The following is a 24,545-nucleotide window of genomic DNA, read 5'->3' as shown; positions in this document are numbered from 1 at the left end:
CAATGGATGCAGTGGCCCAGCCTCTAAACCCACGAAGCTGTCATTTTCACCTTCACCATCTGCACCCCTCTTATATAAGCCAACTGCCAAGATGCATTTGCTTTTTTGTTTTGTGAGACAGGGTCTCCCTATCTAGTTCAGGGTCTTGAACTCACAATGTAGCCCAGGCTGGCCACAAACTCCCAGCGATCCTCCTGCCTTAGCCTCCCGAGTGCTGGGATCACATGTGTGTGCCACCACACCCTGCACATTTGCTTCCTTGAGCACAACTGTTGCCCCAGGACGTGGGCAAGCAATGGAGAGCAGCCAGGCTGATAAATGTTTGCTGAGACTAAGCCAGGAGCAGAGAATTGACTCCTTGGTACCGCTCGGCCTTGGACTTGCTCCTCTGTGAACGGCTTCCCTGACTACGCGCGTGCGCTGTGGGTTCCTCCCGGGCCGCCCTGCCCCGCGTTCACACCTCTGAGTGCGACCCGCTCTCGGACCCTGGGGGACCCTGCGGTGCCCTTAGGGACCCAGCCTTGTTTTTGTGCCCTGGGCCATGACTCCTGGGTATGGGCGTGAAGAGGCGCTGCGCCCACCTGCGTTGAGAGGGGCTGCATGTCCCCCAGTTTTAAGCCTGCTCCGATGTTCCCGCAGTTCTCTGGAAACCGCGCCAGTTGTGCAATGAAAGCCCAAGCCTTGTGCGATGCTAAAGTTTAACCTGGGCTGCTCTCTCCCGCCTTCCTCGGGCCGGGCTCGGCGCCCAGCAGGGGGCGCCGCTGTCCTCTGCAGCCGACGCAGGTCCCCGTGCTGCCCGGCCTCACCTTCCTCCTTGGGCTGCTTCCCAGTGAAACTGGGCTCGATAACCCGTAGCCTCTCCCGGCTCCTGCACATATTTGCATTCTCAGTTGCTCCTCCTCTGGTCTGAAAACCCGCAGCTGCCGGGCTCTGACTCCTGGGCGGCCAGCTCTCACCCCAGCCAGGCGCCCCACGAATTGCAAGAGGGCGGGGCCAAGGTCCCTCTCCCTGAAGAGGGCACAGTGATATCGGAGTAGGTGGCCAGGCAGGGACATCGCTGGGGAGAACAGGAACCTGTGGTGAGGCTCCCTCATCCCGCGCCGGAACCTAGGGCCTTCAGAGGCAGGACCCTGAGGCCTGGACCCTGCCCTCTCTCCCGTCCCCTTCGCCCAGTGTGGAAGCCGCTGTGGGGCCGGGGTCAGGTGCACCTGCAGCTCTGACTGGAGCCTGCGCCACCTCTGCCAGTGCCTGGCCCAGGGTCAGCCTGCTCCGCCCCCCAAGCCTCGGCTAATTCATCCGGAAGACGGGACAAAACCAGGGGGCAGGGCTGTGAATGTGGGCTTCTCCTAGAGAGGCTTGTAAGACACCAGAATGCTTTGGTAGTGGGGACAGGAGGAGGCAGCACCCCAAGCCCCCTTCTGGTCCCCGAGCCCCTGTCTGCCTCACTGGTCCCCTGCACTCCCCAGGCTGGGTGAGGCACCTAACAAAGGCCCCCTTGTCCAGGCCTGTTTGTTTTGGCAATAAATTTCCCCAGCAACAGCTTCCGGGGTGGGGTGTCCCCCAAAGCCTACAGGGGGCTGACTTAGAAGCTGCAGGTCTCTGCGTGGTCTCTGCCTGTTTCCGCCATGAGCTCCAGAGATATAGGCAATTTTTTTCAGTTCCTTGGTCTTGTGGCTTGAGAAAGAGCCAGACCTAACATTCTTGGAAGAAAGCTCTTGCCTTGTTCTTAAACTGAGGCCATGGGAATGGCAGAATTCCATAATAAAGGAAGGGGACAGGAACCAGTGTTTAACTGAGCTATGGAACTGCTACAGGCCACTCCTATGGACCACTTCTTTTTTTTTTTTTTTTGGTACCAGGGATCAAACTCGGGACCTTGTGCTTTCAAGGCAGGCAGTGGAGCCACTGAGCTAAATCCCTGGCCCCCAGACCACTTCTTATGAAACAGGTTTTACACAGTTGCTCCTAGACAGGAAGGAAACTGGGCTCAGAGGACTCTTTACAGAAATGTTCCCAAGGTCAAACCGGGTGTGGTGGTGCATGCCTGTCGTCCCAGCACTCGGGAGGCTGAGGCAGGAGGATTGCCACAGGCTTCACACCAGCCTGGGCTACACAGTGAGTTCAAGGCCAGCCTGGACTACATATTGAGACCCTGTCTCAAAAAACAAAAAAACAAACAAAAAGGTCCCAAGATAGCCAGGTATGGTGATGCACCCCTGTCATCCCAGACTCAGAAGGCTGAGGCAGGAGGATCACTGAGTTCAAGCCCACCCCGGACAAATTAAAACAGCCACCTCCATAAATGCAATGTGAGTATACATGCGTTCTCCGCTTTTGCAGCTTTGTTATTACAAAGAAACCCACAGTTACTTTTTAAAGAAAATTCAAGGCTCCAGAGTTCATCTGGGGCTGATCCATCTTAAATACTATGGGGGAAGGGAGAAAAGAAAACTGGCTGCTTTGAGCTCCTGCCAGAGTGACCCCAGTTTGGACTCCTGGCCAGTGTGGCTGACCGTTGAGATGTATGACTCAAACCAGCACAACCCAGCGCTCCTGGGCCCTCTGGCCCTCCACTTGGGTACAGAGTTCCAGGAAGTTACCACTTGCGTTAAGATGTGAGCTCAAGTTCAACACCTCTGCTCTGGAACCAAGGAAACCGCCTGTGGCCAGTCACGTGGCTGCGGCAGACATGTTCTCCGGGGGTTGGCGGAAGGAGTAGAGGTGGCAGCCTTCAGGCTCACCCTTGCCCACGCCCAGGAGAAGGTGGAGTGTGGTTGGGTCCCCTCTCTCCACTGCCCACTGTGCCCACCTTCCCATGGCCCGGCCACCTTGCTGCGGATGGCGGTCACCATCCTGGACCTGGAGGGCCTTCATGTCATGGTCAGGGGACAGTGGGAAGAGCCCGGGATCCCTGTGCTTATACAGAGCTGGGGGCACAAATACAACCCTAAAAAGTGACACTTCCTGGCAGCAGGCAGAATGTCCCCTTGGCTTCCACTATGACCAAGAGGCCAGCGTAGCGAGCCCCTGTCTAGACCCTGCTGAGGGCAGGGAGCAGGAGGCCCAAGCGTCCCCCCGGGTCCCCCTCACTGTCCCTTGTCTTCCCGGTTGTCAAAGAGGCCGGGGTTCTCGGCCAGCATGGCCCGCACTTTCTTCTCCTTGAAGCGGCCTGAGTTGGAGACCTTCACGTGCTTGCCTTTCATGTTCTTGTCCACAATCTTCTCCAGCCGCGTGCTGAAGTCGCCGTCCGGGCCTCCGGCGCCTGGCCTCGGGGGCTCCACACCGCCCTCCGTCTGGGCGTAGGTCTCTGGCATCTCATACAGCACCTTAGGCGTCGATTTCTTTTTCCGCAGGAAGGTCAGCTTCCACCACCCGACCTCGGTCATGGTGCTCCTGACACTGGTGGGGCGACAAAAAGGGTGGGGACAGGTCAGCGGGAGGAGCGCTGGGCTCATTTATAATCACTGGCTATTCCAAGAGCGGAAGACAGGATTGGAGGTAGGGCTACAGAAGCCCAGCACTGGGGTGGCGGTGTGACCCCACGCTTGAGGTGTTTGTTTTCTGGGGGGAGTACCGGAGATGGACCTCGGGACCTTCCGCTTGCAGGACAGACGGCGGAACCATGGAGCCAAATCCCCGGCCGACCCCACGTTTTTGGAGAATGTGAGAAGAAAGGCCGGCCTGGGGAAAGGGCCACCAAAGCAGACATCAACAGGGAAGCCACTAGGCCAGTCGACAGAGAGGACTTTGGCACTGTAGCTGCCCTCCCCTCCACCACCGAGGGGGCTCACACGCGGAAACACCCTGAGCGTGTCGCTCGGAGCTCACACCAGCCTAAACAGGATTTGGGATATTCCACACTATTTGGGTCCCGGGCCGTGACCCTCAGGGCTGAAGTCCGAGGAGCTTTTTCTAAGGGGGAGGCCAGGGAGTCCTGGGCTGGGAGCGGAGGTCCTGCACCCTGTGTGGCCTGCTGACCCCTGGCACGTTACTTCTCTGGCCTCTTTCCTACTGTGTCCCACCGGCCCTTAACATTTGCTCCACCACTGACCCCCACTCGCTGTAGGAGACGGGCTTCGCAAAGCCAAATTGAGGAGCAGAAGCATGACAGCAATTAGCAAGGGACAGCTCCCAAAGGGAGCAAGGTCGAGCCAGAGGTGGGGGAGAATAGCACCCCGGGCTGTACCCCCGCACAAGGGCACCCTCTGGAGAGGAGCGAGGAGCGTGACGGGAAAGCCAGGCTTCTCCTCCCATGAGCTGCGCCCTGGGCTCTGGAGGAGCTGGCAGAAGTTCCGGGAAGGAAACTGCAGTTGCAGCGTGGAAGCTAGCAGCAGGGGACAGCAGGGTGGAAGGACTAAGATCTACAACAGCACAGTGCCCAGAGCTAAAGTAAAAGCGCCCAGAGAGGCTCAGGCTGGGGGGGGTCTGGTTCTCTGCACTCCTAGGTGTGACTGTGACAGCTCCAGGGAGGAGCAGACGGGACCCAAAGAACACCAGAGCTGGATGGCCAGGTGGCCCGGGGCCCGCCAGAGAGATCACCTCCTTTGCAGTTTTGCTTTTTTTTTTTTTCATTTTTTGTTACCAGGGATCGAACTCAGGACCTTATGCTTTCGAGGAAGGTGGTGGAACCACTGAGCTAAAATCCCCGGCCCCAGTGATTTTCTTTATGTAGCAATAGAAAATGCTTTCTCCTCTTTGGTTTTCTGATTTCTAGACTTTCCATAACAAATATGGCTGGGCATCATAGTGGTGGTGCACACCTGTAATCCCAGCATTCAGGAGGCTGAGGCAGGAGGATCACTGTGAGTTCGAGGCCATCCTGGGCTACATAGAGAGTTCAAGGTGGCCTGAACTGCATAGCAAGACCCTGTCTCCAAAAATCAGAATAAATAAATAAATAAATAAATAAATAAATAATAAAATAACAAAACACCATAATGGGTATGGACATTTTTAAAGGGGCATCAACCCCAGCTAAAGACAAACTAAAGCTGGGAAGGAGCTGTAAGTCTGCATCAGCCGCCTCCTTGCTGCACCCCTCCAAAGGGCACCCCATCTCCTAAGCTCAGGCTGGGGGGAGCCTTCTCAGCTCTTTGTCCAGGAAACAGCCCGCGCATTGCCCACTCTGCCCCTTCCTAGAGGCTCATGTAGTTCGAGAAGCCCCGGGGAGACCCTGTGGGGCCACTTGGAGGGCGAAAGGGAGAGGTTTGCCTTGGCAGCTCGCCCCACCAGGCTCTGCACGGCCTGCACAGGACTCTGTGTTCCAGGCCGTTCTGCAGGGGCTGCTGAGGAGGGCGGGAGGAGGGATAGGGGCTGGCATGGTCTGTGGGTGCCCAGTAACTGCCTTAATGGTGCCCTGACCACTGGCATCTGGAAGTGCTGGAGGATCAGGATATAGAGGGACAGGAGGCTCAGCTCCTAAACCCACTCCGATCACACCATTTCCTTTGGGCACGCAGCTCCCAGCCGTGCCAGTTCAGATGCCCCTGCCATACAGATACCGTGTTTCCAGCTGGCACCTGAGATGCTGACTCTCCTTGGAGCACTGAGAGCCCCAGGTCACAAGGAGCTTGGCAGAAAACCGTGGGGACAGGAATAACCTTGTGCTCGGCTGTGGGGCCTCCGCCCGGGACCAGAACCATCGGTACCCTCGTGTCCTGGACTGGTACCTCTGTCTCTCTAGGACGCTCTGTGGCAGGCCTTCCGCCCTTCTGTCCAGGACACCTGAGGCTCAGCAAGCAGGTGTCTGTCCCTTCAGGGAAATCTGACATGTGGAAACTGAATTTGCAAGATAGTTGGATTGGGGGCTTTTCTGTCTTACGTAAGAATCCAGTGGCAGGAATCTTTCAATAGTGGGCATAACAGACAGTGTAAAATTTGACTTTAAAAGGAGGGAGGGAGGGTGTGTGTGTGTGTGTGTGTGTGTGTGTGTGTGTGTGCGCGCGCTGTCCAGATACCTACAGTAGCCAGAGCAGGGTATCCCCAGTTGCAAGCCCAGGACTCATCACAGGAACCAGGGGGAATGTGCTGCCCAAAGGGGTCTGGAGACCTCACACATCCAGCATTTCCAGGCCTGGACTTGTGCAAGGCCCTGCAATCTGCTCCAACCGGGCCCTGGGCTAGCTCCGCTGAGTGCCAGGCCCTTGCCCGGGGCCCTGCAATCCTTGACGAGATGGAAATCAGCCCCTGAGGATGCCAGCTTGGCCTCCCCTCTCAGCACAGCTTCGGGGCTCATCAGAGTCCTCCTGGCTTCCAGGGACAGCCTGACACTCCCTGCATGGGAGACCAGCACCATGGCACACACCCGGCTGCCCGGGACAGGCCCCACTGCCCTGCCCGTGTTCTGGGAGGCCCTGAAGAGCTTTGCACAGACTGGGCCAGGCTGCCCTGGAGCCTGGCAAGTTAACCATTGCCTGGGGTGGGGGAGGAAGTGGCTGTAGCTGGGCACAGAACCCAGGACACCCTTCCTCTGCAGGGCCCCTAATGGCCCTTGTCCTCCCTGGACGGGACTGGGGAGCCCTGGGCAGGAGCGGGGAGCTGCTCCTACCACACAGCCAGAAACCCACGGTCCAGGCTGCCTGGGTCACAGGGGGCTGGAGCTGGGGATTTCAAGGAGAGCGGCTTGGGAGGGAACTTTGGCAGCCCAGGCGCGCGTGCTTGGAGTTCCGACCGGACTGGAGGGAGGGGCGCTTGTGCACCACGCGGGCAGCACCGGGCCGTGGCTCAGTCTCCCCACTCGCTAGCCCTCTGTAATCCCGTACCTGTAATCCCGGCTGCGTCCCTGGAGGAGCGGCGGGCAGAAGCTTGGGGAGGAGGCTGAGGTGGGGAGCAGAGGGCGCCCTCAGGGTGCCCAGGCTTGGCTGCAGCGGTGAGCGGTGAGCGGTGAGCGGCGCAGCTGCTCTGTCAGGTGCCAGAGAGGCAGGTGCAGGAGCCGAACCTGCCCCGCAGCGCGTCAAGGTGAACCTGAAACCCAGCCCCTCCCGGCTAAGTAAACAGCAGCAGGGGCCGAGGCTGATGAATATTCATCACCGAGAAACTCAAGCTCAGCGCCCCGGCGCCACCCCAAGCCGGGGTCCTCCAGGGACTGCCCTGCCGCAGCGGGGGACCCCAAGGGAAGTCAGGGAGGGGGCGCCCCCGCCTCTCTCTGTTCCCCCGCTCTCGGGTGTCTGGTTGCACCTCCAGCTCTTGCCAGGGGGCAGACCCCGGCTCCAGCAGGGACCCCCGCCGGGCGCACCCCGAAGGGTTCAGGGCCGCAGCCCCGGGGGGCCGGCACCCCAGCGCCTTTGAACTCCGAACCGAAACCAGTCCTGGTTAAACTGGTTGGCAGACCGGTTCCGGGCGCCCCGCTCCTCCCGGGCCTGGAGCCTCGGTGGGGCTGGGTGGGGGGCTGCGCCTCCCCGACACCAAGCCCCCCCTGGGACCTCCCTGGGGGGAAGGGGCCGGGTGTTCGCAGCCAGACTTCAGCGTCCTCGCGTGCAGATCCCTGCGTGGTCCAGGGCCTGGCTTTTCCGCGGAGGGTGACGCTTCCCTCAGACCCTCAGGGGACAGTGGCGGGTTCCCCAGCCCAAGTGCCCCCAACTCCCAGGCGGACTGGAAGGGGCTCCTCGGTAGGTACTTAGGCGCTGGCCATCCCAGGGGTTCGCTCTCTGGAAAGAAGGGGAGAGGCAGCCTGGGGCGGGGAAGAGGGCAACGGGAGCTCAGGTGCGGCCGCACCAGGGACAGGGACAGTGTGTGCCCTCCCGGGGCACCTCGCTCAGGGCCTGCAGCCCCGTCCCCGTGCCCTCTGCCACACCAGTGCCTGGTGCTGCCCCATCCACCCGGCAGCCGCCATCCTCTTGGGCTGTGTGTGTGACAGGTGCAGAGCGAGGCACTGGGGACAGAAAAGGGATCACCAGCTCCCCTTTCTGGGCTCTCCCCCTTTTGTTTTTTAATCAGGGTCTCACTATGTAGCCCAAGCTGACCTCGAACTCGCGGCGATCCTCCTGCCTCAGCCTCCCGAGTACTGGGGCTACAGCCATGCACCACCGCATCCCGCTCCTCCCTCCATTTTAAATTCTAACCGGCCCCCTTTCAAACTCATCCCACCATCCACAACCCTGCTTCCTATGGCCTGGGTCCCTACTCCCCTCTACTCCGAATAGCTCCCTGACCCCAATAACCTGGGCAAAGGAAAGAGACTCCCAGAACTGCTTCAGAAAGTGGCAAGGAGGGGCAGGTTTTGAGGGGGACTCATAGCAATGCCTTTTACTGTAATAAAAATGTTTCATTTTAAACATTCTCTGTGTATTTCCACACTGTGACATGCATACGCACACACACACACACACACACACGTGTAGTGTATAATTATCTATTCATCTAGTTTATTTGGCTCCTTAAACCAGGAATTCTGAATCTCGGCTACAGACCTAACACTACACTCAGCAAGAGCTTCAGGCCGACTTGAAAATGTGAATGAGAAACAGAAACTTCATGCAGCCCTTTGCTTTACCCTGCTGTCCCAGGGCAGGTAAATGTAAAAGGAAAGCCATGTCTTTGACCTCACGTAGTCCTGTGTATGCGGCCAGCCCCCTCCCTGGGAGATACAGGGGGGTTCATATGGATTGGGAGAAGCTATTTGCAAGGTCCCCTCACCTCTAGTGAGGGCGCAGGAAGTTGTCACGGGAAGTAGCCACACCCTCTAGATCCTCAGTCTCTGGAAGCCCTGTCTACTGCTTTTTGCAGAAGCCAGGCATTGTGGCGCACATCTGTCATCTCAGGACCAGGGAGGCTGAGGCAGGAGAATCGACCCAAGTTCGACGCCAGCCTGGGCTACATAGTGAGTTCAAGGCCAACCTGAACTGCACAGGGAGACTCTGTCTCCAAAAAACTCCCCCCAAGTCTGAAACAAAACAAAAGAAAACTCATCGCAGCTCGCCGAGGCTGTCGGGGTGCTCTTGGGCCTGGGGACAGGAAACAGGTCAGGGCCTGCTTCCCACCCGCACCCCCTGGCCCTGAAGTCCAGGCCTCTGGGGTCTCGGGGAGGGACGGCTGGGACAGCCCAACTCCAGCCGCAGGGCATTCACCATGGGCGGAGCGCAAGGTGAGGTTATCGGGGAGCAGGGACACCGCTGCCCCCCCCCGCCCCCCCCCGCCCCCGCCCCCCTCCCGCCCCCGCTCCCGCTCCCGCTCCGCTGCCTTACAGCCTGGGGAAACGTGTGCTTCCAAGCGCGGCTGTGCCTCCAAGCGAGGCTTCTGAAGCCAGCCAGGCGCGAGCCAGCACCCCGCTCACAGGGGAAGGGGGGTGGGCGTCCTCAGAAGCGTGTCCTTGCAGGGCTGGGGATGTAGCTCAGGGCACTGCGCCTGCCTCGAAAGCGCAAGGTCATGAGTTCAATCCCTGGTACCCAAAAAGAAAAGAAAAAAAGAGAAACCTGTTCTGGCTGAGTGGCACTCTTTGAGCCTGGCGAGGTGATGCCAACCTGTCATCACAGCACTCTGGAGGCTGAGGCAGGAGGGTCGCCATGAATTCAAGGCCTGGACTACAGAGTGAGACCCTGTCTCAAAAGATTGATAATAATAAATAGGCTGGGGATGTAGCTCAGTGGTATAGAACTTGCTTAGCATGCGTCAGGCCCCTGGTTCAAACTCCAGTACCATGAAAAATTTAAAAACTACTACTAATAAATAATTTTTCTGTGATCTCTCCATAGACATCCATGGTCTTGTGATAAACCTCTGGGCCCTTGGCTTCCCTCTTCCCTGAATGGCGCTCGCCACGGCCCCTCCTCCTGTCCCCTCTTCCTTACACCTTCATTCACACTCATCTGGCCCACGTGCTTCTCCCGGCGCCTTCAGGCCTGAGTTGAACTGGACACTCACTCCTTCCTGGGCCCCCAGAACTCTGGACATGGTTCATGTGGAATTTTTTTTTTATTATTTTTGATTTTTTGAGAGTCTGACTATGTAGTTCAGGCTGGCCTTGAACTTGTGGTGTTCCTCCGGCCTCAGCCTCCTGAGTGCTCGGATCGCAGGTGTGATCCTGCTGTGCGTGAGGCCAGGGCGAGGCCTGGGGCGCCCTGGGACGCGGGGTGTGTGGCCCTCCACCCCGCCCTCGCCCTCGGGGTCGAGTCTTGGCACGGAAGATCCCAGCGCCTGGGCAGAGGGCGGGGCCAGCGTGGGCCTCCCAGGACGGGCCTTGACCCCCTCCCGGCGCTTCGGGTGGGGATAAACAACCGTGGTATCCTGGGAGACGACACACAGCGCGCAGTGAGTTGTTTCCGGATGACTCAGGAAGGTGAAAGGGCAGGCGCTGGGGCCGGACAAGGTTGAGGGTGCGGCCCTCAGCGGGAGCAGAGCCAGGACCGCCCTGGGCTGCCTGCGTGCTACGCGGGGGTGACCAACCCGTGTCAGGGGGTGGACGCTGTGGCCTGAGCTGTGAAGGGAGGGCTGAGGAAAGGAGCTGGGGACCAAGCGGCACGGGCTCCACTCATCACAACCACTGCCTTTCATCACAGCACTAGGGAGGTGGAGGCAGGAGGATCGCTGGGAGGGAGTTCCAGGCCAGCCTGGGCTACACAGTGAGACTTCTAGCTCAGTGGTTCTGCCGCCTCCCTGGGAAGTGCAAGGAACCGAGCACGATCCCCGGTACCAAAAAAATCAATAAGTAACTGTTCTGAAACATCCTTCTGCTGCCTCCAAGCCACCTGGGCAGCATGGGAGCCGCCGAAGGGCCGGGGTCGTCTTACCCCACCCTGCTGTGCCCCACCTGTTGATTCAGGGTGGGGCAGCGCCAAGCCCCTTGGGGTGTCCCTGAGAGCCGCACAGAGCTGGAGCCCTGTGAGTGGAGTGTTTGTTTAGTACTGGGGGAGCCTGTCCAATTCCTCCTGCCTGAGTCAGGCTCTGAGGTCAGAGCCAGATTCCCACGAGAGCTGACAGGCGCTCAGCTCTGGCTCAATCTTGAAGAAGGCGTCAGAGGTTTTATACACAGGTTCTAAAGTATAAGAACACCCACCTGAAATTTGTTGAGTTGTATTTTTTGTTTTTTTGTTTTGGTTTGGTTTTTTGTTGCTGTTTGTCTTGAGATAGAGTCTCACTGTGTAGCCCAGGCTGACTTGGAACTCAGAGTGATCCTCCTGCTTCAGCCTCCTAAGTACTAGGATTACAGGGGTGCGCCAACATCCCCGACATCACAAATTGTAAAGAGTTATGTTCATCTAGGATGTTTAATATTTATTTTTATTTTTATTTTTTGGAGACAGGGTCTCACTATGTAGCCCAGGCTGGCCTTGAACCCATGGTGATTCTCCTGCTTCAGCCTCTCCAGTGATGGGGTTACAGGTGTGACCCACAACACCCACCGAGTCTGTTTGCTTATTGAAGGCTCTGAACAGAAATCCCGAGATGTGAGAGGTGTCATCTCCACGTGGAGGAAGCAGTGGCCGTCTGAGTGTTAAGGAAACGGTCCAGGGTTCCAGGGTGGGAATCTAGGTCTTCCGACCGACCATAGCTTCACATCAAGCAGCTCCGTCTAGGCGGGGTCATAAACGGGGTGTCCAGCTCAGTGAGGTCCCCAGGAATCTCCGTGCCCTCTCAACTCCCTCGGCCACTCCTTGTCCATGTCACACCTGCCCCCGGCTGCAGCTCAGCCAGCCCACAACACCCTGCATCCCACAGCTTTAGACACGAGGCCTTTGACACACTTCCCACCGGGGCGCCTGGCATTGCCAGTCCCCATTCCCTGCCACCTGTCCCTGGGGCAGCCGAATCCCCTTCATCGCCCTTCTACACATCCCCCAAACCTGCCCTTCCCCTCGCCAAAACCTTCTGCTCCTTCTGGCCAAGCCCGAGCCTGTGGAGAACAACTTCCTTCCAGCGTCTCTCCAGTCTCACCTCCCACGGCCCACCTTCCTTGAAGCCAGTCTGTACCAGGCCCTCCTGCCTCAGCCTCCTAGTCCTCCAGGGGTTTTTCTATCTGCAGGGTTGGAGGTGGGTGGGTGCCCACCTTCCTGAATGAAGCTCGGCTGGACCTGACCTCTCCTCTCTCTAAACCCCCCTCCCAACTGCCCAGAGGCTGGCTGCAGACTGATGCAGGACCTGCACCATTTTTTTTTTTTGGTACCGGGGATCGAACTCGGGACCTTGCACTTTCAAGGCAGGCGGCGGAATCACTGAGCTAAATCCCTGGCCCTGCACCATATTTTTAAGAATTTTTTTCCTGTGAGACAGGATCTCACTATGTAGTTCAGGTTGGTTTTGAACTCACTATGTAGCCCAGGCTGGCCTCCAACTCGCAGTGATCCTGCTTCAGCCTCCCAAGAGCTGAGATTATCCGGCCGTCAGCCTGAGCTACATAATGAGTTCAAAGCCAGCCTGAACCACATAGTGAGACCCTGTGTGTGTGTGAGTGTGTGTGTGTGTGTAAAACACCCAGTGTACGTTCCACATCTGGGGCATCTCCCTTCCACTTTGCCCTGTCCCAATCGCACATCCTGAAGGCAGCGCTCGGCCTGGGTCTGTTAGATAAACAGAAGGGGAAGGGAAAGCGTCAAGAGCGCCAGGACAGCAACAGCTGCTGTAGATGGTAGAGAGGAAAGCAGGGAAGTGATCGGCGGTAGGACCATCCCGGGCCGCCCAGAGGGGTTCCGCGCCCTCCTGGGGAAGAAGCTGTCGGGATTGGCTCTTGGGCGCCACCTACCGTGGCCATCCCGCCCCTGCAGCTCTTTCCGGGCGTCCCGCCCCTTCCCGGCCCAGAGCCCGCCTCCCGGCTTCCATTGGCTGGCCTGTGTTTTCCCGCCCTTAAGGGCTCAGCCAGGGGGAGCCTTGAGGTGGGCGGAGCTTGCCCCAGCGGGTGGTGCGTGCGCCCGGATTGGCTCTGCTGAAGGCAGTGACGTGGCCGAAGAGACCTGTTTGCTTCTGAACTCTGGATTGGCCGTGGCGGAAGCGGAAGTGGAGGAAAGATGCAGGTGTGGGGATGGAGCTCCGGGTGCGGGATCCTGGCCGGGGAATCCTGGTTCCCGAGGTCTCCTCGGCCCGTCGCTCTGGCCTTGCAGGGTGGCGGCCGGGCCGGGACGTGGCCGCGCTCACGCCCGCGTCCCCTCCTGTCCCCCCCAGGACCATCAGCACGTGCCCATCGACATCCAGACCGGCAAGCTGCTCGGTAGGAGGGCGCCCCGCGCGCCGGTGCCCTTTGCCCCCTGTCGCCAGCGGGGCCCCGAGCGCCTGGGTGGAGGCGCCGACCAGCCTCGTTCTGTGGCCGGACCTGTCTCGCCAAGAGCAGCCCGAAGGACCTATGTGGAGTCTGTGCTGGACCTGCGCTTTCTTGCTTTAACATCTGTAGCATGCGCATTACCAAAGCATGTCATTCAGGGCCACAACACGTTAGGAGGCTGAGGCAGGATGATCGTTCAAGCCCACCCTGAGGAATTTAGCGACTTAGTAAGACTCTGTCTCAAAATATAAATTTTTTTTTTTGGTACCGGGGATCGAACTCGGGTCCGTGTGCTTGCGAGACAGGCGGCGGAACCACTGAGCTAAATCCCCGGCCCCTAAATTTTTTTTTTTAAGGGCTGGGGATGTAGCTGATTGTGAAAGCCCTGGGTTCAGTTCCCAGTAATGCCAAAGAAAAAGAAAAGTAGGCCATGCATGGTGGCGCATGCTTGTAATCCCAGCACTGAGGAGGCTGAGGCAGGAGGATTGTCTTAAGTTTGAGGCCAGCCTAAGCTACAGAGTGAGTTCAAAGCCAGCTTGTGAGACCTTGTCTCAAAAAATAAGTAAGTAAATATCATTTAGGGATGAGATAAATGGCTTATTTAAGGGTGGTCAGTAAGTAAGTGGCAGATGTCAATTGGAGCTTTAGTATGACTAAATGTGCATGCTTCTTGGTTTGTGCCAGGAAAAAAATTTTTAAAAACTGACCTTTAAAAAGCTTCCAAAAAAAGATACAAGAAAAACCCCGGGCCGAGGATTTAGCTTAGTGGTTCCGGTGCCTGTCTTGAAAGCGCAAGGTCCAAAGTTCCATCCCCGGTACCAAAAAAGAAAAACAAAACAAAAGCTTCCATCTTTATTGTAGGGAAATAAGGACCCCAAGACTCAGTTGAGCATAGAGAGTTTCTGGTGGCCAAGCCACCTCTGGCTTAGCACCAGGGAGGGGTCTCTTCCTTCCAACCACTTCAGGGAATGCACAGCTTTGGTTTTTTAAGACGGTCTCACAAGGTAGTTCAGGCTGGCCTTGAACTCACTATGTAGTCCAGGGCAGCCTTGAATTTGTGGCGATCCTCCTGCCTCAGCCTCCTGAGTGTGGGATTACAGACATGTACCACCACACCCTGCTATTACTATGCCCATTTTACATGTTGGGAAACAGGCAGAGTGGTAGAGAGACTTTGCTAAGAAACTTGATAATTAGAGCCCAGGGGGCCAGGGTTGTAGCTCAGTGGCACTGCACCTGCCTTGCAAGTGAAAGGTCCTGAGTTCGATTCCTGATACTGCAAAAAATAAAGGATTACTTACTATTTAAAAAAAAAAACCCAGGACCATCTACAGAGGTCATCTGCAGAGAAAATGCGCATGTTTCTAAAGCCCACACCCCTTGAGGTCGGTTTAGTCACACGTACAGGGTGGGTCTGCACTTTTAAGACTAATGCAGTGTGAAGCTGGGCATGGTGGTGCACACCTGCCATCCCAGCACCCAGGAAACTGAGGCAAGAGCAGCGCTGTGAGTTGGAGGCCAGCCTGAGCTACGTAGGGAGACTCTGTTTCAAAAAAAAAAAAAAAACAAGCCTGGTGTTCCCTATCCAGTCCTTAGGGCGCTGGAGGTATTAGGGTCTTTGCAGTTGCTCATTCATCTGGTTCTTGGCATAGCCGCCTGTGTTTTGCGTTGTCTCGGTTAATCCCAGCCCCAGGAGGTGGAAGTCGGGCAGCAGCCTCTGTCAACAGGAAAGATATAATTACTCAAGAAACAAAGTATTGTGGAGAATTTAGAATGGTCAAAAGAGGCGCTTTCATGTCAGGACCTCATGTCAGGACCAATTCGGTTTTTCTTTATCTCCATATTGAGGCAATTGCTCTGTAAAAAACAACAAACCATGCTGCAGGGGATAAAGTTAGGCCGCTGGAGTCTTAGCCCCAGGCCTCTCTCGGTGCCTCTCTTCCTTCTGATCTTCCTGGGAACCCACCCCCATACCTTAACCGATATGAGGACAGCTTTTTACCAATATCAGCATGTTCCAGCTGAATTAGTGATGCAAGTTTTTTGTTTGTCTGTCTTGAGACATGGTCTTGGTGTGTAGCCCAGGCTGGCCTCACATTCGAGGCGATCCTCCTGCCTCAGCCTCCCGAGTACTGGGATCCCAGGCCTGTGGCATTGCAGAGCAAGGTGGCTGGGTGGTGGAGGCAGCTGTGCTCTGGGTATTCCCCTGCAGACTGGCTGGTGGACCGGCGCCACTGCAACCTGAAATGGCAGAGCCTGGTCCTGACCATCCGGGAGAAGATCAACACTGCCATCCAGGACATGCCAGAGAGCGAGGAGATCACCCAGCTGCTCTCTGGGTCCTGTGAGTGCTCTCGGGCTGTCACCAGGTCCCCTCTTGCCTGGGCAGGGAGTTGAGGCACTACCCCCTTTAGCCACCAGGGCTGACCCCAGAAGGGGAGGTTACCTGGGGTATGAATGCTGGTTTTTCTAACAGAATGATGGAGGGGGTTCTCATGCTCACATTGCTGGCAGGCAGCCACCTGCATCGGCCAGAGAAATCCCCAAAGCCCTCACTCTTGTACTCCTGTAATCCCAGCCCTAGGGAGGCTGAGGCAGGAAGATCGCCAGTTTGAGCCCAGCCTGAGCAACATAGTGAGACCCTGCCTCAGAACTGAAAGGGCTGGGCATAGCTCCGCAGCAGAGCAACCCTGGGTTTGATCCCCAGTACTACAAAAAAGAGAAAGAAAACCAAATTCCTTCTGCCTTGCTTTCTAGACATTCACTACTTCCACTGCCTGAGGATTGTGGATCTTCTCAAAGGCACTGAGGCCTCCACAAAGAACATATTTGGCCGGTACTCTTCCCAGCGGATGAAGGCAAGTGTGGCAAGGGCCTGCAGGGAACAGTTGGGGACATCTCGTCCATGGGTCAGCGCCTCTGGTCAAGAGGGCTGGGTGTTTTCTTGTGGTGCTAGGAGTTGAACCCAGGGAGTGCTGAGCTATGTCCCCAGCTTTTAGTCTCTTGAGACAGGTTCTTCCTGGGTAGCTCAACCTGGCCTCAAGCTCAAAATCCTCCTGCCTCAGCCTCCCAAGTAGCTGGGTTTACAGATAGGCACCAGCAAGCCTGGTCCCACAGTCTTCATCTGGGCAGCCCAGCCAGTGTGAGGAGCAGGGCAGAGCCTCCCTGTGCCCCAACTGAGCTGTGAGGTGGCTGCCACGTGTGTCTCTGGCTGACTCCTTCTTCCATCCTCAGGACTGGCAGGAGATCGTAGCCCTGTATGAGAAGGACAACACCTACTTAGGTAAATTGGCCCCAGAGTGGCTCTGGCATCCATGGGAAACCCACTCCCCACGTGCCAAGACACTGGGCGTATGAAAAGCTTAGTCTGGGTGTGGGAAGGGGCTGGAGTGAAGAACCTGCCTATTCATAGCTGAGAGAACCAATTCCAAGCAGGGCATGGTGGTGCACACTCATCACCCCATCACACGGGGAGGCTGAGGCAGGGGGATCACCCTGAGTTTGAGCCCAGCCTGAGCTACCTAGTGAGACCCTGTCTTAGAAAAAGATAGAGGGGCTGGGGATTTAGCTCAGTGGTTCCGCCACCTGCCTCGCAAGCACAAGGTCCCAAGTTTGATCCCCAGTACCCCCCCCAAAAAAATTAAAAAAGACAATGATAATCACTAATAATTCCCATGCACCTAAATGCAAGGATTGTGCCGCCTGGTGTTTCAGTGGACCCACATGGTGAACACTGTCCCCGTCACCCCGCCTAGGGCTGGAGGTGCCCTTAACCCACATCCACCACACAGGGGCTTCTGGGGCGGGCTCGCCTCAGGGTGCAGATTCCCCGGGTGGGTGAACTAACCAGGTCCCTCGCAGTGGAACTCTGCAGCCTCCTGGTTCGCAACATCAACTACGAGCTGCCCTCCCTAAGGAAGCGGATCACCAAGTGCCAGCAGCTGCAGCGCGAGTACAGCCGCAAGGAGGAGGAGGGCCTGGCGGGGGCAGCCTCTCAGCGAGAGCACTTCCGGCATGCGTGCAAGCAGTACGGCATCACGGTGCGCATGCGCAGGGGCTGGGGCCAGGGTCTCCAGCCCAAGGCTGCCGCACATCCTTCGCCATCCTCTTCCCGCCCTGCACTGCGCCTGGCCTTTTGGTGGCCTTTGGATGTTTGGCCTCACCTCTGGACTCTGCCTCCAACCCCATCCCTCTCAGTCCTCCTCCTGTCCCCCATATAGGGAGACAACGTCCGGAGGGAGCTGCTGGCCCTGATCAAGGACCTGCCGAGCCAGCTGACCGAGATTGGGGTGGGGGCGCAGTCCCTGGGTGAAGCCATCGAGCTGTACCAGGCCTGTGTGGGCTTCGTATGTGAGAGGTACGGGGCCCAGCAGGCTGCTGCTTTCCCTTCTCCCGGGCTCCCCTCCCCCTCCCCTTGTGTTTTCCTTTGTTGTCAGACAGGGTCTCACTGTGTAGCCCAGGCTGGCCTCAAACTTGTGGGGATCTTCCTGTCTCAGCCTCTCGAGTGCTGGGATGAGAGGCGTGTGCCACTGATCCTGGCCTCCACTCATATTTTCCCACATGACCCATGGCTGTGCTGTCCCCGCTGGGCCTGGGAGCCTTGTGCCCCTAGTGGTGCGGCCAGGCTGAGGGTCAGTGCTGTGCCTCCTGTAGTTCAGAAGAGCAGGTGCTGCCCATGCTGCGGTTCGTGCAGCGGCGGGGAAACTCGACAGTATATGAGTGGAGGACGGGCACAGAACCCACCGTGGTGGAGCGGCCGAGCCTGGAGGAGCCTCCCGAGCCGGTGGAGGAGGATGCGGTAAGGGCAGCCCCAGCTGGGAGAGAGGGCAGCAGAGGGTGCTGCTCCCTGGTTCCTGGCCTTCCTGAGACCAGAGCCGGGTGAGGGCGAGGGCTGGAGCCGCACCAGGAGCCCTTGGGTTGCGGGAGTTCCTGAAACCATTCTCCTCCCTGGGCCCAGGGTTGTCACGCTGACCTCTCTCTCCCTGCAGAAGCAGCCCAGGCCTGCAGGGCAGCCTCCTTCCCCCACTGGCCTGGGCCAACCGTGTTCACCTTGTGTTCACCTTCCAGATCGACTGGGGCGACTTTGGGGTGGAGTTGGACCCTGGCATCTCTGCTGAGGCTGCTGGCATCAACTGGGGCATCTCCCTGGACTCAGAGTCCAAGGTTAGGACAGCCTCTTGTCCCCGAGGCCCTCTGGGCTTCCCTTCAGCTGTAGAAAGAGTTGTCAGTGTCTGTGGAGGCATCGCTCCAAGTTCATGCCTTCAAGGGCAGATGCGGTTCAAGTATAAAAGAGATAGAGGCTGGGTGTGGTGGTGCACACCTGTAATCCTAATGCTTGGAAGGCTGAGGCAGGAGGAGCGCCGTGAGTTCGAGGCGGGCCTGGGCTACATAGTGAAACCCTGTCTCCTTTGGCCTGGGGTTTGGTGCAGGGTGGTAACCTGACCAGCAGGGTGGCAGCACAGCCAAGCCTGCACTGCCACTTATGTCACCACCAGGGCTGCAGACCTCACTGTGGGCAGGAAGCCGTCCTTGAACCTGTTCTGCTGGCTCCCCTGGCCGGGAATTCTCCCAACCTCACTGGCTCTGTTGCTGTCCATGCAGGAACTGGGGGGCGACGGGGTAGACTGGGGCGACGCCGACCCTGTGGCTCTGCAGATCACAGTGCTGGAGGCGGGGACCCAGGGTGAGTGCAGAAGCAGGGCGGCAAGCTCCGCGGTTTACCGAGTCCCTGGCAGCAGAGAGGCTGTCCACTAGAGGGCAGTGCAGGACGGCACTTTGCCTCCCACTGCCGCCAGCAGAGCTGAGCTGGGGTCCAGGCCGGCTGGAGACGGCAGGGGGCTTCACTGGGCCACCCCCACCCCCGGCAGAGTGGCTTTAGTGCAGCTTCTGTGGCCATAGTCTCCCCCCCAGGGCTTCTCCAGCTTGAGGGAGGAAAACAGACCCCTGCCCTGGTGCCCATACCCTTCTTCATCTCTGTCCCTTCCCGGTAGCCCCAGAAGGTGTGGCCAGAGGCCCAGACGCCCTGAGTCTGTTGGAGTTCCCGGAGACGCGGAACCAGTTCATCGACGAGCTCATGGAGGTTCTGTCACCCGGAGGGCCTTCCTGGGGGCATGGAGGACACCCTGTCTAGTCGCCTCCCTGTCCTCTCCTGTCACCGGGGGTCCTGCCAGTCTCCGGCCCATGAGACAGAGTCCTTGACCCCAGGAGCTCAGGTCCCGGTGGGAAAGGCCGACCGGAATCGACAGTGCTGCATGGGAGATGGCGCCGAGAAACACAGGATGCCGGGAAGCCTGTAGTTTCACGGCTGGGGCTCAGGGTACAGATGTGGACGTACTGCCCACATGGGCCACAGGAGGCTGCTAGGCTAAGCAAAGTGAACTGGGGAGTGGACGGGGGCAGAGAGGTGGGTGGGCTTTGAGTTGACTCAGGGCACCAGGAAGCTGTCGGGTTGGGGCAGGTTCTGAGCTGAGACCTCATGGGTGGTGACATTGGATCCCATGGCTAAGGAGGAGCGGTGAGAGGGGCCAGGGTTCCTGGGCTTGGGAAGATGGGGGCTGTGGCCTGTGTCCCCTGCTCTTAGGTCGCAGCTGTTGAGTTTCTAGCAACAACAGTATCCGGAGGAGACCCTGCTTCACCCGGAGTGTGGCCCTCACGATGCACATTGGAATGACCTGGGGCTGCCTTTCTGAATTTGCTTCCTGGTCCGAACTCCCTCCTCCTCTGCCTGCAGCTCGAGATCTTCCTGTCTCAGAGAGCAGTGGAGATGGGTGAGGAGGCCGACATCCTGTCGGTGAGCCAGTTCCAGCTGGCTCCTGCCATCCTGCAGGGCCAGACCAGGGAGAAGATGGTTGCCATGGTGTCCACGCTGCAGGAGCTGATTGGCCAGCTCACCAGCCTGCAGATGCAGCACCTGTTCATGATCTTGGCCTCACCAAGGTCTGGCTCCCCTGATGCGGGCCCTGCCCTCTTGCTCCCTCCTCTTCTCCATGGCCCTCAGCTCATCCCTGCCAACTTTGACGTCACTTTCTCCTGAGCATAGACTTCTCTCTGGGTCAGGATCGGGTGGTTCACGTATGCAGGTGGAACCTGCTTCCCAACCAGGAGGACGGGTTGCCAGGCATGGTGGCCCACACCTGTGGTCTTAGCCCTTGGGAGGCTAAGGCAGGAGGATCACTGTGAGTTTGAGGCCAGCCTGGGCTACATGGCAAGACCCTGTTTTGGGAAAAAAAAAACAAAAACAAAAGCCAAGTAGCACAGGGGTACCTAGGATTGTTGTTCCTCACCCCAGAATGCCTTAAGGTGGAGGCCAGTTGGGGGATTGGGTCCCTGGGCCTCGTGACACTCAACAGGGCTCCATGCAGGTATGTGGACCGCGTGACTGAATTCCTGCAGCAGAAGCTGAAGCAGGCAGAGCTGCTGGCCCTGAAGAGGGAGCTGATGGTGCAGAAGCAGCAGGAGGCGCTGCAGGAGCAGGCGGCGCTGGAGCCCAAGCTGGACCTGCTGCTGGCGAAGACCCGGGAGCTGCAGGGGCTGGTGAGGCCACGGGTTGCCAGGTGCTGGGGGCTCGAGGCCCTGCCACTTCCACTCCTGCCCATTGCATCACTATCCACAGATTGAAGCTGACATCTCCAGGAGATACGGTGGGCGCCCCGTGAACTTGCTGGGGACCTCCCTGTGATCCAGTCCTCACCTGCCATTGGATGGAGGGGGCCAGCCGACATCTAGGCCTTCCCAGCCAGAGCCCGGCAGCGTGGAGCATGGAGAGCAACAGTAGGAAACGTCACCTGATGACTGGCTTTCACACACACACACACCCGTCTCCAGGGAGCTGTTGCAGTCGGCCCTGCTGCTGTGGACCACAGCTTCCTAGTTGGTTGAGTTGGACTTAATAAAAAAGGAAAAGACTCTCGCTTTGCTGCTGACAGTTTGTTTCTGTGTGAGGCAGCTCACTATGTAGTTCAGGCTGGCCTTGCACTCTGTGTAGCCCAGCTGGCCTTGCGATCCTCCTGCCTCAGCCTCCCAAGTGCTGGGATCACAGGTGTGCGGCACCATGCCCGGCTTGCTGACAGCTTCCCACACTGACCGCTTCATTTCCCTGAGCTGGCAGCTGCAGCAGGCACCTGTTTTTGTGGGTTCTGGATCCAGGTGGCCTCTTGGGGCCACCAGCTATTACTATGGAGCCCAGGTTAGGGACTTCCTCTGTGGTTCTGGTGCTACAGGGGATCCTCTTCCTATCTGCAGATGGCTCAGCCAGGAGCTCTGGGTCCTGCTATCTCATTACCAGGCCCATGGTGCCCCCTCCTGCCCACAGCCCAAGGGAGCAGCTGACTGGCAGGCTCCGTGGGTCCAGCCAGGCTTCCCTGCAGTCCGGGAGGAAGAAGCTGATAAACAAGGTGTGGACAGGACTTATCACCTTCTCAGGCTGCCTGTCCACTTCCTGCTGGGATGGCACCCTCTCCAAGCTGCCTACCCATCCCGTTTCCCAGGAAGGGCAGGGGCCAGGGGTGGCCAGCAATTCGATTTTAATTTCATAGCAGAGCAGTTGATTCATGGCTCTTTGTCGCTGGCGTTGACTCCTGTAATGACTTTCCATCAAAATGAAAAGTGGAATGACACCACTCATTATTCCTGCTGCTTGTTATCTCAGTTCTGGGGAGGGCCGCCCCTCCCCACTGCCTTTCAGCCAGTCTGGCCTGGTGAGTGATGGCCCCTATTAATCACCGACCCGGACGCAGGGACACACGCGGGCCGGAGGAGGGAGAGATAAGGCTGAAGGAACCGCTTCGAGCCGCTCCTATCGATTAATGTCAGCGTCCACGTCCCCCATCTGGTCACCTCCTTTTGGGAGAGTCAGGCAGGAGAAATAGTGGTGCTGGGAAGTCGACCTCAGAAGGACACGGAGCGCGCCTCAGCTTGGGGAGCTGCCCTGGGTTGCTGCCCTCTGCTGCCTCCGCCCACCCAGTCACTGCCCACTCCAGGTACCACCTGGCTGCCCTTGCCACTCTGACATCTGTGCCCGGTCACAGCTGTTACGAAGGCTCTGCTGTTCCCAGGCCAGAGCCATATGGAGGAGCCCTGAGGATCATGGGACTCCAGCAGCTGGGTCACCTGCCTGCCCACCTGGAGCTGCGGCAAGTGGTACCACCCTGGCCCCAGGAAGGGTCGTGGCTTGGGTAGGCACTGCTCTGGCTCTGGAGGGCCAGGTCTGCTTCACTGCCTGGCTGGAGAAATGAAGGCCCTCGCTAACCCATAGGCGAGGTTTCCTCAATGTCTTTCACCTGGTCATCAGGCCATGGTGGCACATGCCTGTAATCCCAGGCCTCGGGAGGCTGAGGCAGGAGGATAGCCAGGAGTCTGGGGCCAGCCTGGGCTACATCAAAAGAATAAAAAACAAAAAAACCTTCAACTCACTGAGTTTGTTCTCCAGAACCTTTGCCCTCCTTTGCCTTCTGGGTCCAGCCCTCCTGGGCAGGCCAGGGGCACTGAAGGGTCACCTGGCTGGCTCACCCTGTGTGTGTCAGGGTGGATCTGTGGCTTTTGGGGGCTGATTCTGAATTCCTTTGGCCTCACTCAGGTGCCTGCAGGCTCCTGCTCATTTGCTTCAGAACTGTGCAAGGCACTTGTGCACTGGCTGGACCACTGACCTCTTTGTTTTGATTGTTTCTTTTGAGACAGGTTCTTTGCTATAGAGCCCAGGTTGGCCTCAAACTCTCGGCAATCCTCTTGCCTCAGTTCCCCGCACTCCATGCCCGGCTAACTCGTTCATTTTGGATTCTCCTGGCCTGACTTCCCTTGGAAGGAGAGGCGAGGGCTGCTCCTGGGCTTGAAGCCCTGGCTTCCAGCAGCAGGCTTCCCAGCCGTGGGAAAAACATCGGGAGAAGGGGGAAGGCCCGAGAATTGTCCGGGCAATGTGAATTTCTAGCCAAGGCCACACTGGTTTTGAGGCAACTTCGCCTCCATCCAGGGAGAATGTAGGGAAGCGCCTCTCACTACACAGCTAAGCCCAGGAGCTGTGCCCCTGCCTGGGGGCCTCTGCCCACGCCATCCCCAGTCCTCTCCAAGTGTTCTCCAAGCCAGGGTCCCTGCCTGCAGGCTGGTGGCTGACCATGAATGCAAACTCAGCGGATGGCTCAGGGTCGCCCCTCTGCTCAGCAGCCTGCTCCCTGTGCCCGAGGAGGGCTGGCCAGGGGCTTGAGGAGCCCTGCACATCTGGAACTCATTCCCACTGCTGGTGCGGGGCAGGGAACCAGCTGCTGCCTTCACATCCAACATCTCCTCACCTCTAAAGCATCACCTGCTCCTGAAGCCGGGTTGAAAGAAAAGCACTTCTGGCCTCAACCAGGAGGAGCTGCCTGGCACTGGGGTCCTGCTGCATAGCGAGGACCCCTGCCCCATTCCTTCCCCAGGTGTTGCTTATTTTTCTCCCCTAGAAACCCAGGTCCTGCAGTACTTTGCCACCTTTTGTACACTCCTACCTGTCCTGCTACAAATTCGTAGTTCATGTTTTATTATTTTACTTTTTGAGACAGGATCTTGCTGGGTTGGTGATCCTCCTGCATCAGCCTCCTGAGCACTGGGATTAAAGGCCTGCACCACCATCTCTGGTATTTTTTCTTCTAATTGCCACTGGGACAGATCCTCTTTCTCCACTCCCCACTCTAATAACAGTCTAATAACAGCAAGGGGAAGGGACACAGGCAGTGCTGCTTGGGGTCTGCAGTGTGTTCTCCAGTTCTGGTGCTGTTCTTCCTCCCTGTGTGAACTGGGGTTCTCATTGCACCCCTCTCTGCCTCGTTTCTGTCACTGTACAAGAGGACAAGAGCCAGCCAAGGTGGCGGACACCTGTTATCCCAGCGTTCTGGGAGGCTGAGGCAGGAGGATTGCAAGTTCAAGCCCAGCCTGGGCAATTTAGTGACTTAATGAGACCCTGTGTGGGGGAAACAAAATAATAAGGCTGGAAATGTGGAGATGCAGCTCGGTGCAGAGGCCCTGGGTTCCAGCACCACAAAAAATAAAGGAGGACAAGGACTCCTGTGGCCTAAGGGCAGCGGCTCAGCTGAGGGTGTGCAGGGCCTGCTCGCAGCACGGGGTGGGGCAGACAGCAGCTGCTGTAGGGTGGCTGGCGGAAGGGTCCTGCGCTGAGGCTGGAAACCTGCGCCTAGCGGGCCGCGCGTGACAGCCCCGCAGGGTGCCCCACACCAAGCCCCCCCCCCCCGACTCCCGTCCTCCCCTTGGGCTCCGGGGTGGCTCCCCCTCGCCCGCCCTCCTCAGGTGCCCCTGGGCCTTCTCCCCCAACCATTTCTGGCTCAGGGATTCTGCCTCCTCGCCCGCCCCCGCTCCCCTGGTAACTGGCCTTCCC

The 24,545-nt window shown here is 58.1% G+C and overlaps 2 protein-coding genes across 6 annotated transcripts; one reads left to right on the top strand and one right to left on the bottom strand.

Annotated features, from left to right (window-relative positions):
* Positions 1-2,303: 2,303 nt before the first annotated feature.
* On the bottom strand, positions 2,304-6,929 carry Prr15l (proline rich 15 like). Of its 2 annotated transcripts, none has more exons than XM_004859578.4 (2): positions 6,762-6,929; positions 2,304-3,399 (listed from the first exon to the last, which is right to left on the bottom strand). In XM_004859578.4, the coding sequence occupies exon 2, from the start codon at positions 3,384-3,386 to the stop codon at positions 3,087-3,089; it is 300 nt and encodes a 99-aa protein (XP_004859635.1). In that variant the 5' UTR covers positions 3,387-3,399; positions 6,762-6,929; the 3' UTR covers positions 2,304-3,086. The 2 variants fall into 2 exon arrangements, with proteins under 2 accessions (XP_004859635.1, XP_087058641.1); XM_087202515.1 differs by lacking the exon at positions 6,762-6,929 and adding an exon at positions 5,962-6,146.
* Positions 6,930-12,806: 5,877 nt separating this feature from the next.
* Cdk5rap3 (CDK5 regulatory subunit associated protein 3) lies at positions 12,807-21,095 on the top strand. Of its 4 annotated transcripts, none has more exons than XM_004859579.3 (14): positions 12,807-12,941; positions 13,090-13,135; positions 15,399-15,530; positions 15,944-16,044; positions 16,421-16,469; positions 17,048-17,226; positions 17,407-17,543; positions 17,840-17,984; positions 18,254-18,349; positions 18,788-18,869; positions 19,177-19,265; positions 19,917-20,122; positions 20,548-20,719; positions 20,799-21,095. In XM_004859579.3, exons 1-14 carry the CDS (start codon positions 12,936-12,938, stop codon positions 20,862-20,864), a joined length of 1,506 nt encoding a protein of 501 aa, XP_004859636.1. In that variant the 5' UTR covers positions 12,807-12,935; the 3' UTR covers positions 20,865-21,095. The 4 variants fall into 4 exon arrangements, with proteins under 4 accessions (XP_004859636.1, XP_021095736.1, XP_087058286.1 ...); XM_087202160.1 differs by having other exon boundaries at positions 12,918-12,941; positions 13,090-13,413; XM_087202159.1 differs by lacking the exon at positions 12,807-12,941 and having other exon boundaries at positions 20,806-21,095.
* Positions 21,096-24,545: the final 3,450 nt, after the last annotated feature.

Source organism: Heterocephalus glaber, unplaced genomic scaffold, assembly GCF_053883595.1.
Source record: "Heterocephalus glaber isolate CG9 unplaced genomic scaffold, H.glaber_assembly_v1.0 deba00001773, whole genome shotgun sequence".
NCBI classification, from domain to species: Eukaryota; Metazoa; Chordata; class Mammalia; order Rodentia; family Bathyergidae; genus Heterocephalus; species Heterocephalus glaber.
This window is presented reverse-complemented; position numbering and strand designations above follow the sequence as displayed.

What these genes read in the sequence shown, in the direction of transcription:
- Prr15l (XM_087202515.1), bottom strand. Translation starts at nt 6,005, where the DNA reads ATGAGTCCTGGGCTTGCAACTGGGGATACCCTGCTCTGGCTACT. An exon ending in GATACCCTGCTCTGGCTACT is followed by an intron (nt 3,400 to 5,961) that starts GTAGGTATCTGG and finishes TCGCCCCACCAG; the next exon opens with TGTCAGGAGCACCATGACCG.
- Cdk5rap3 (XM_004859579.3), top strand. An exon ending in GCTGGAGGCGGGGACCCAGG is followed by an intron (nt 18,870 to 19,176) that starts GTGAGTGCAGAA and finishes CCTTCCCGGTAG; the next exon opens with CCCCAGAAGGTGTGGCCAGA. An exon ending in ATGATCTTGGCCTCACCAAG is followed by an intron (nt 20,123 to 20,547) that starts GTCTGGCTCCCC and finishes GGCTCCATGCAG; the next exon opens with GTATGTGGACCGCGTGACTG.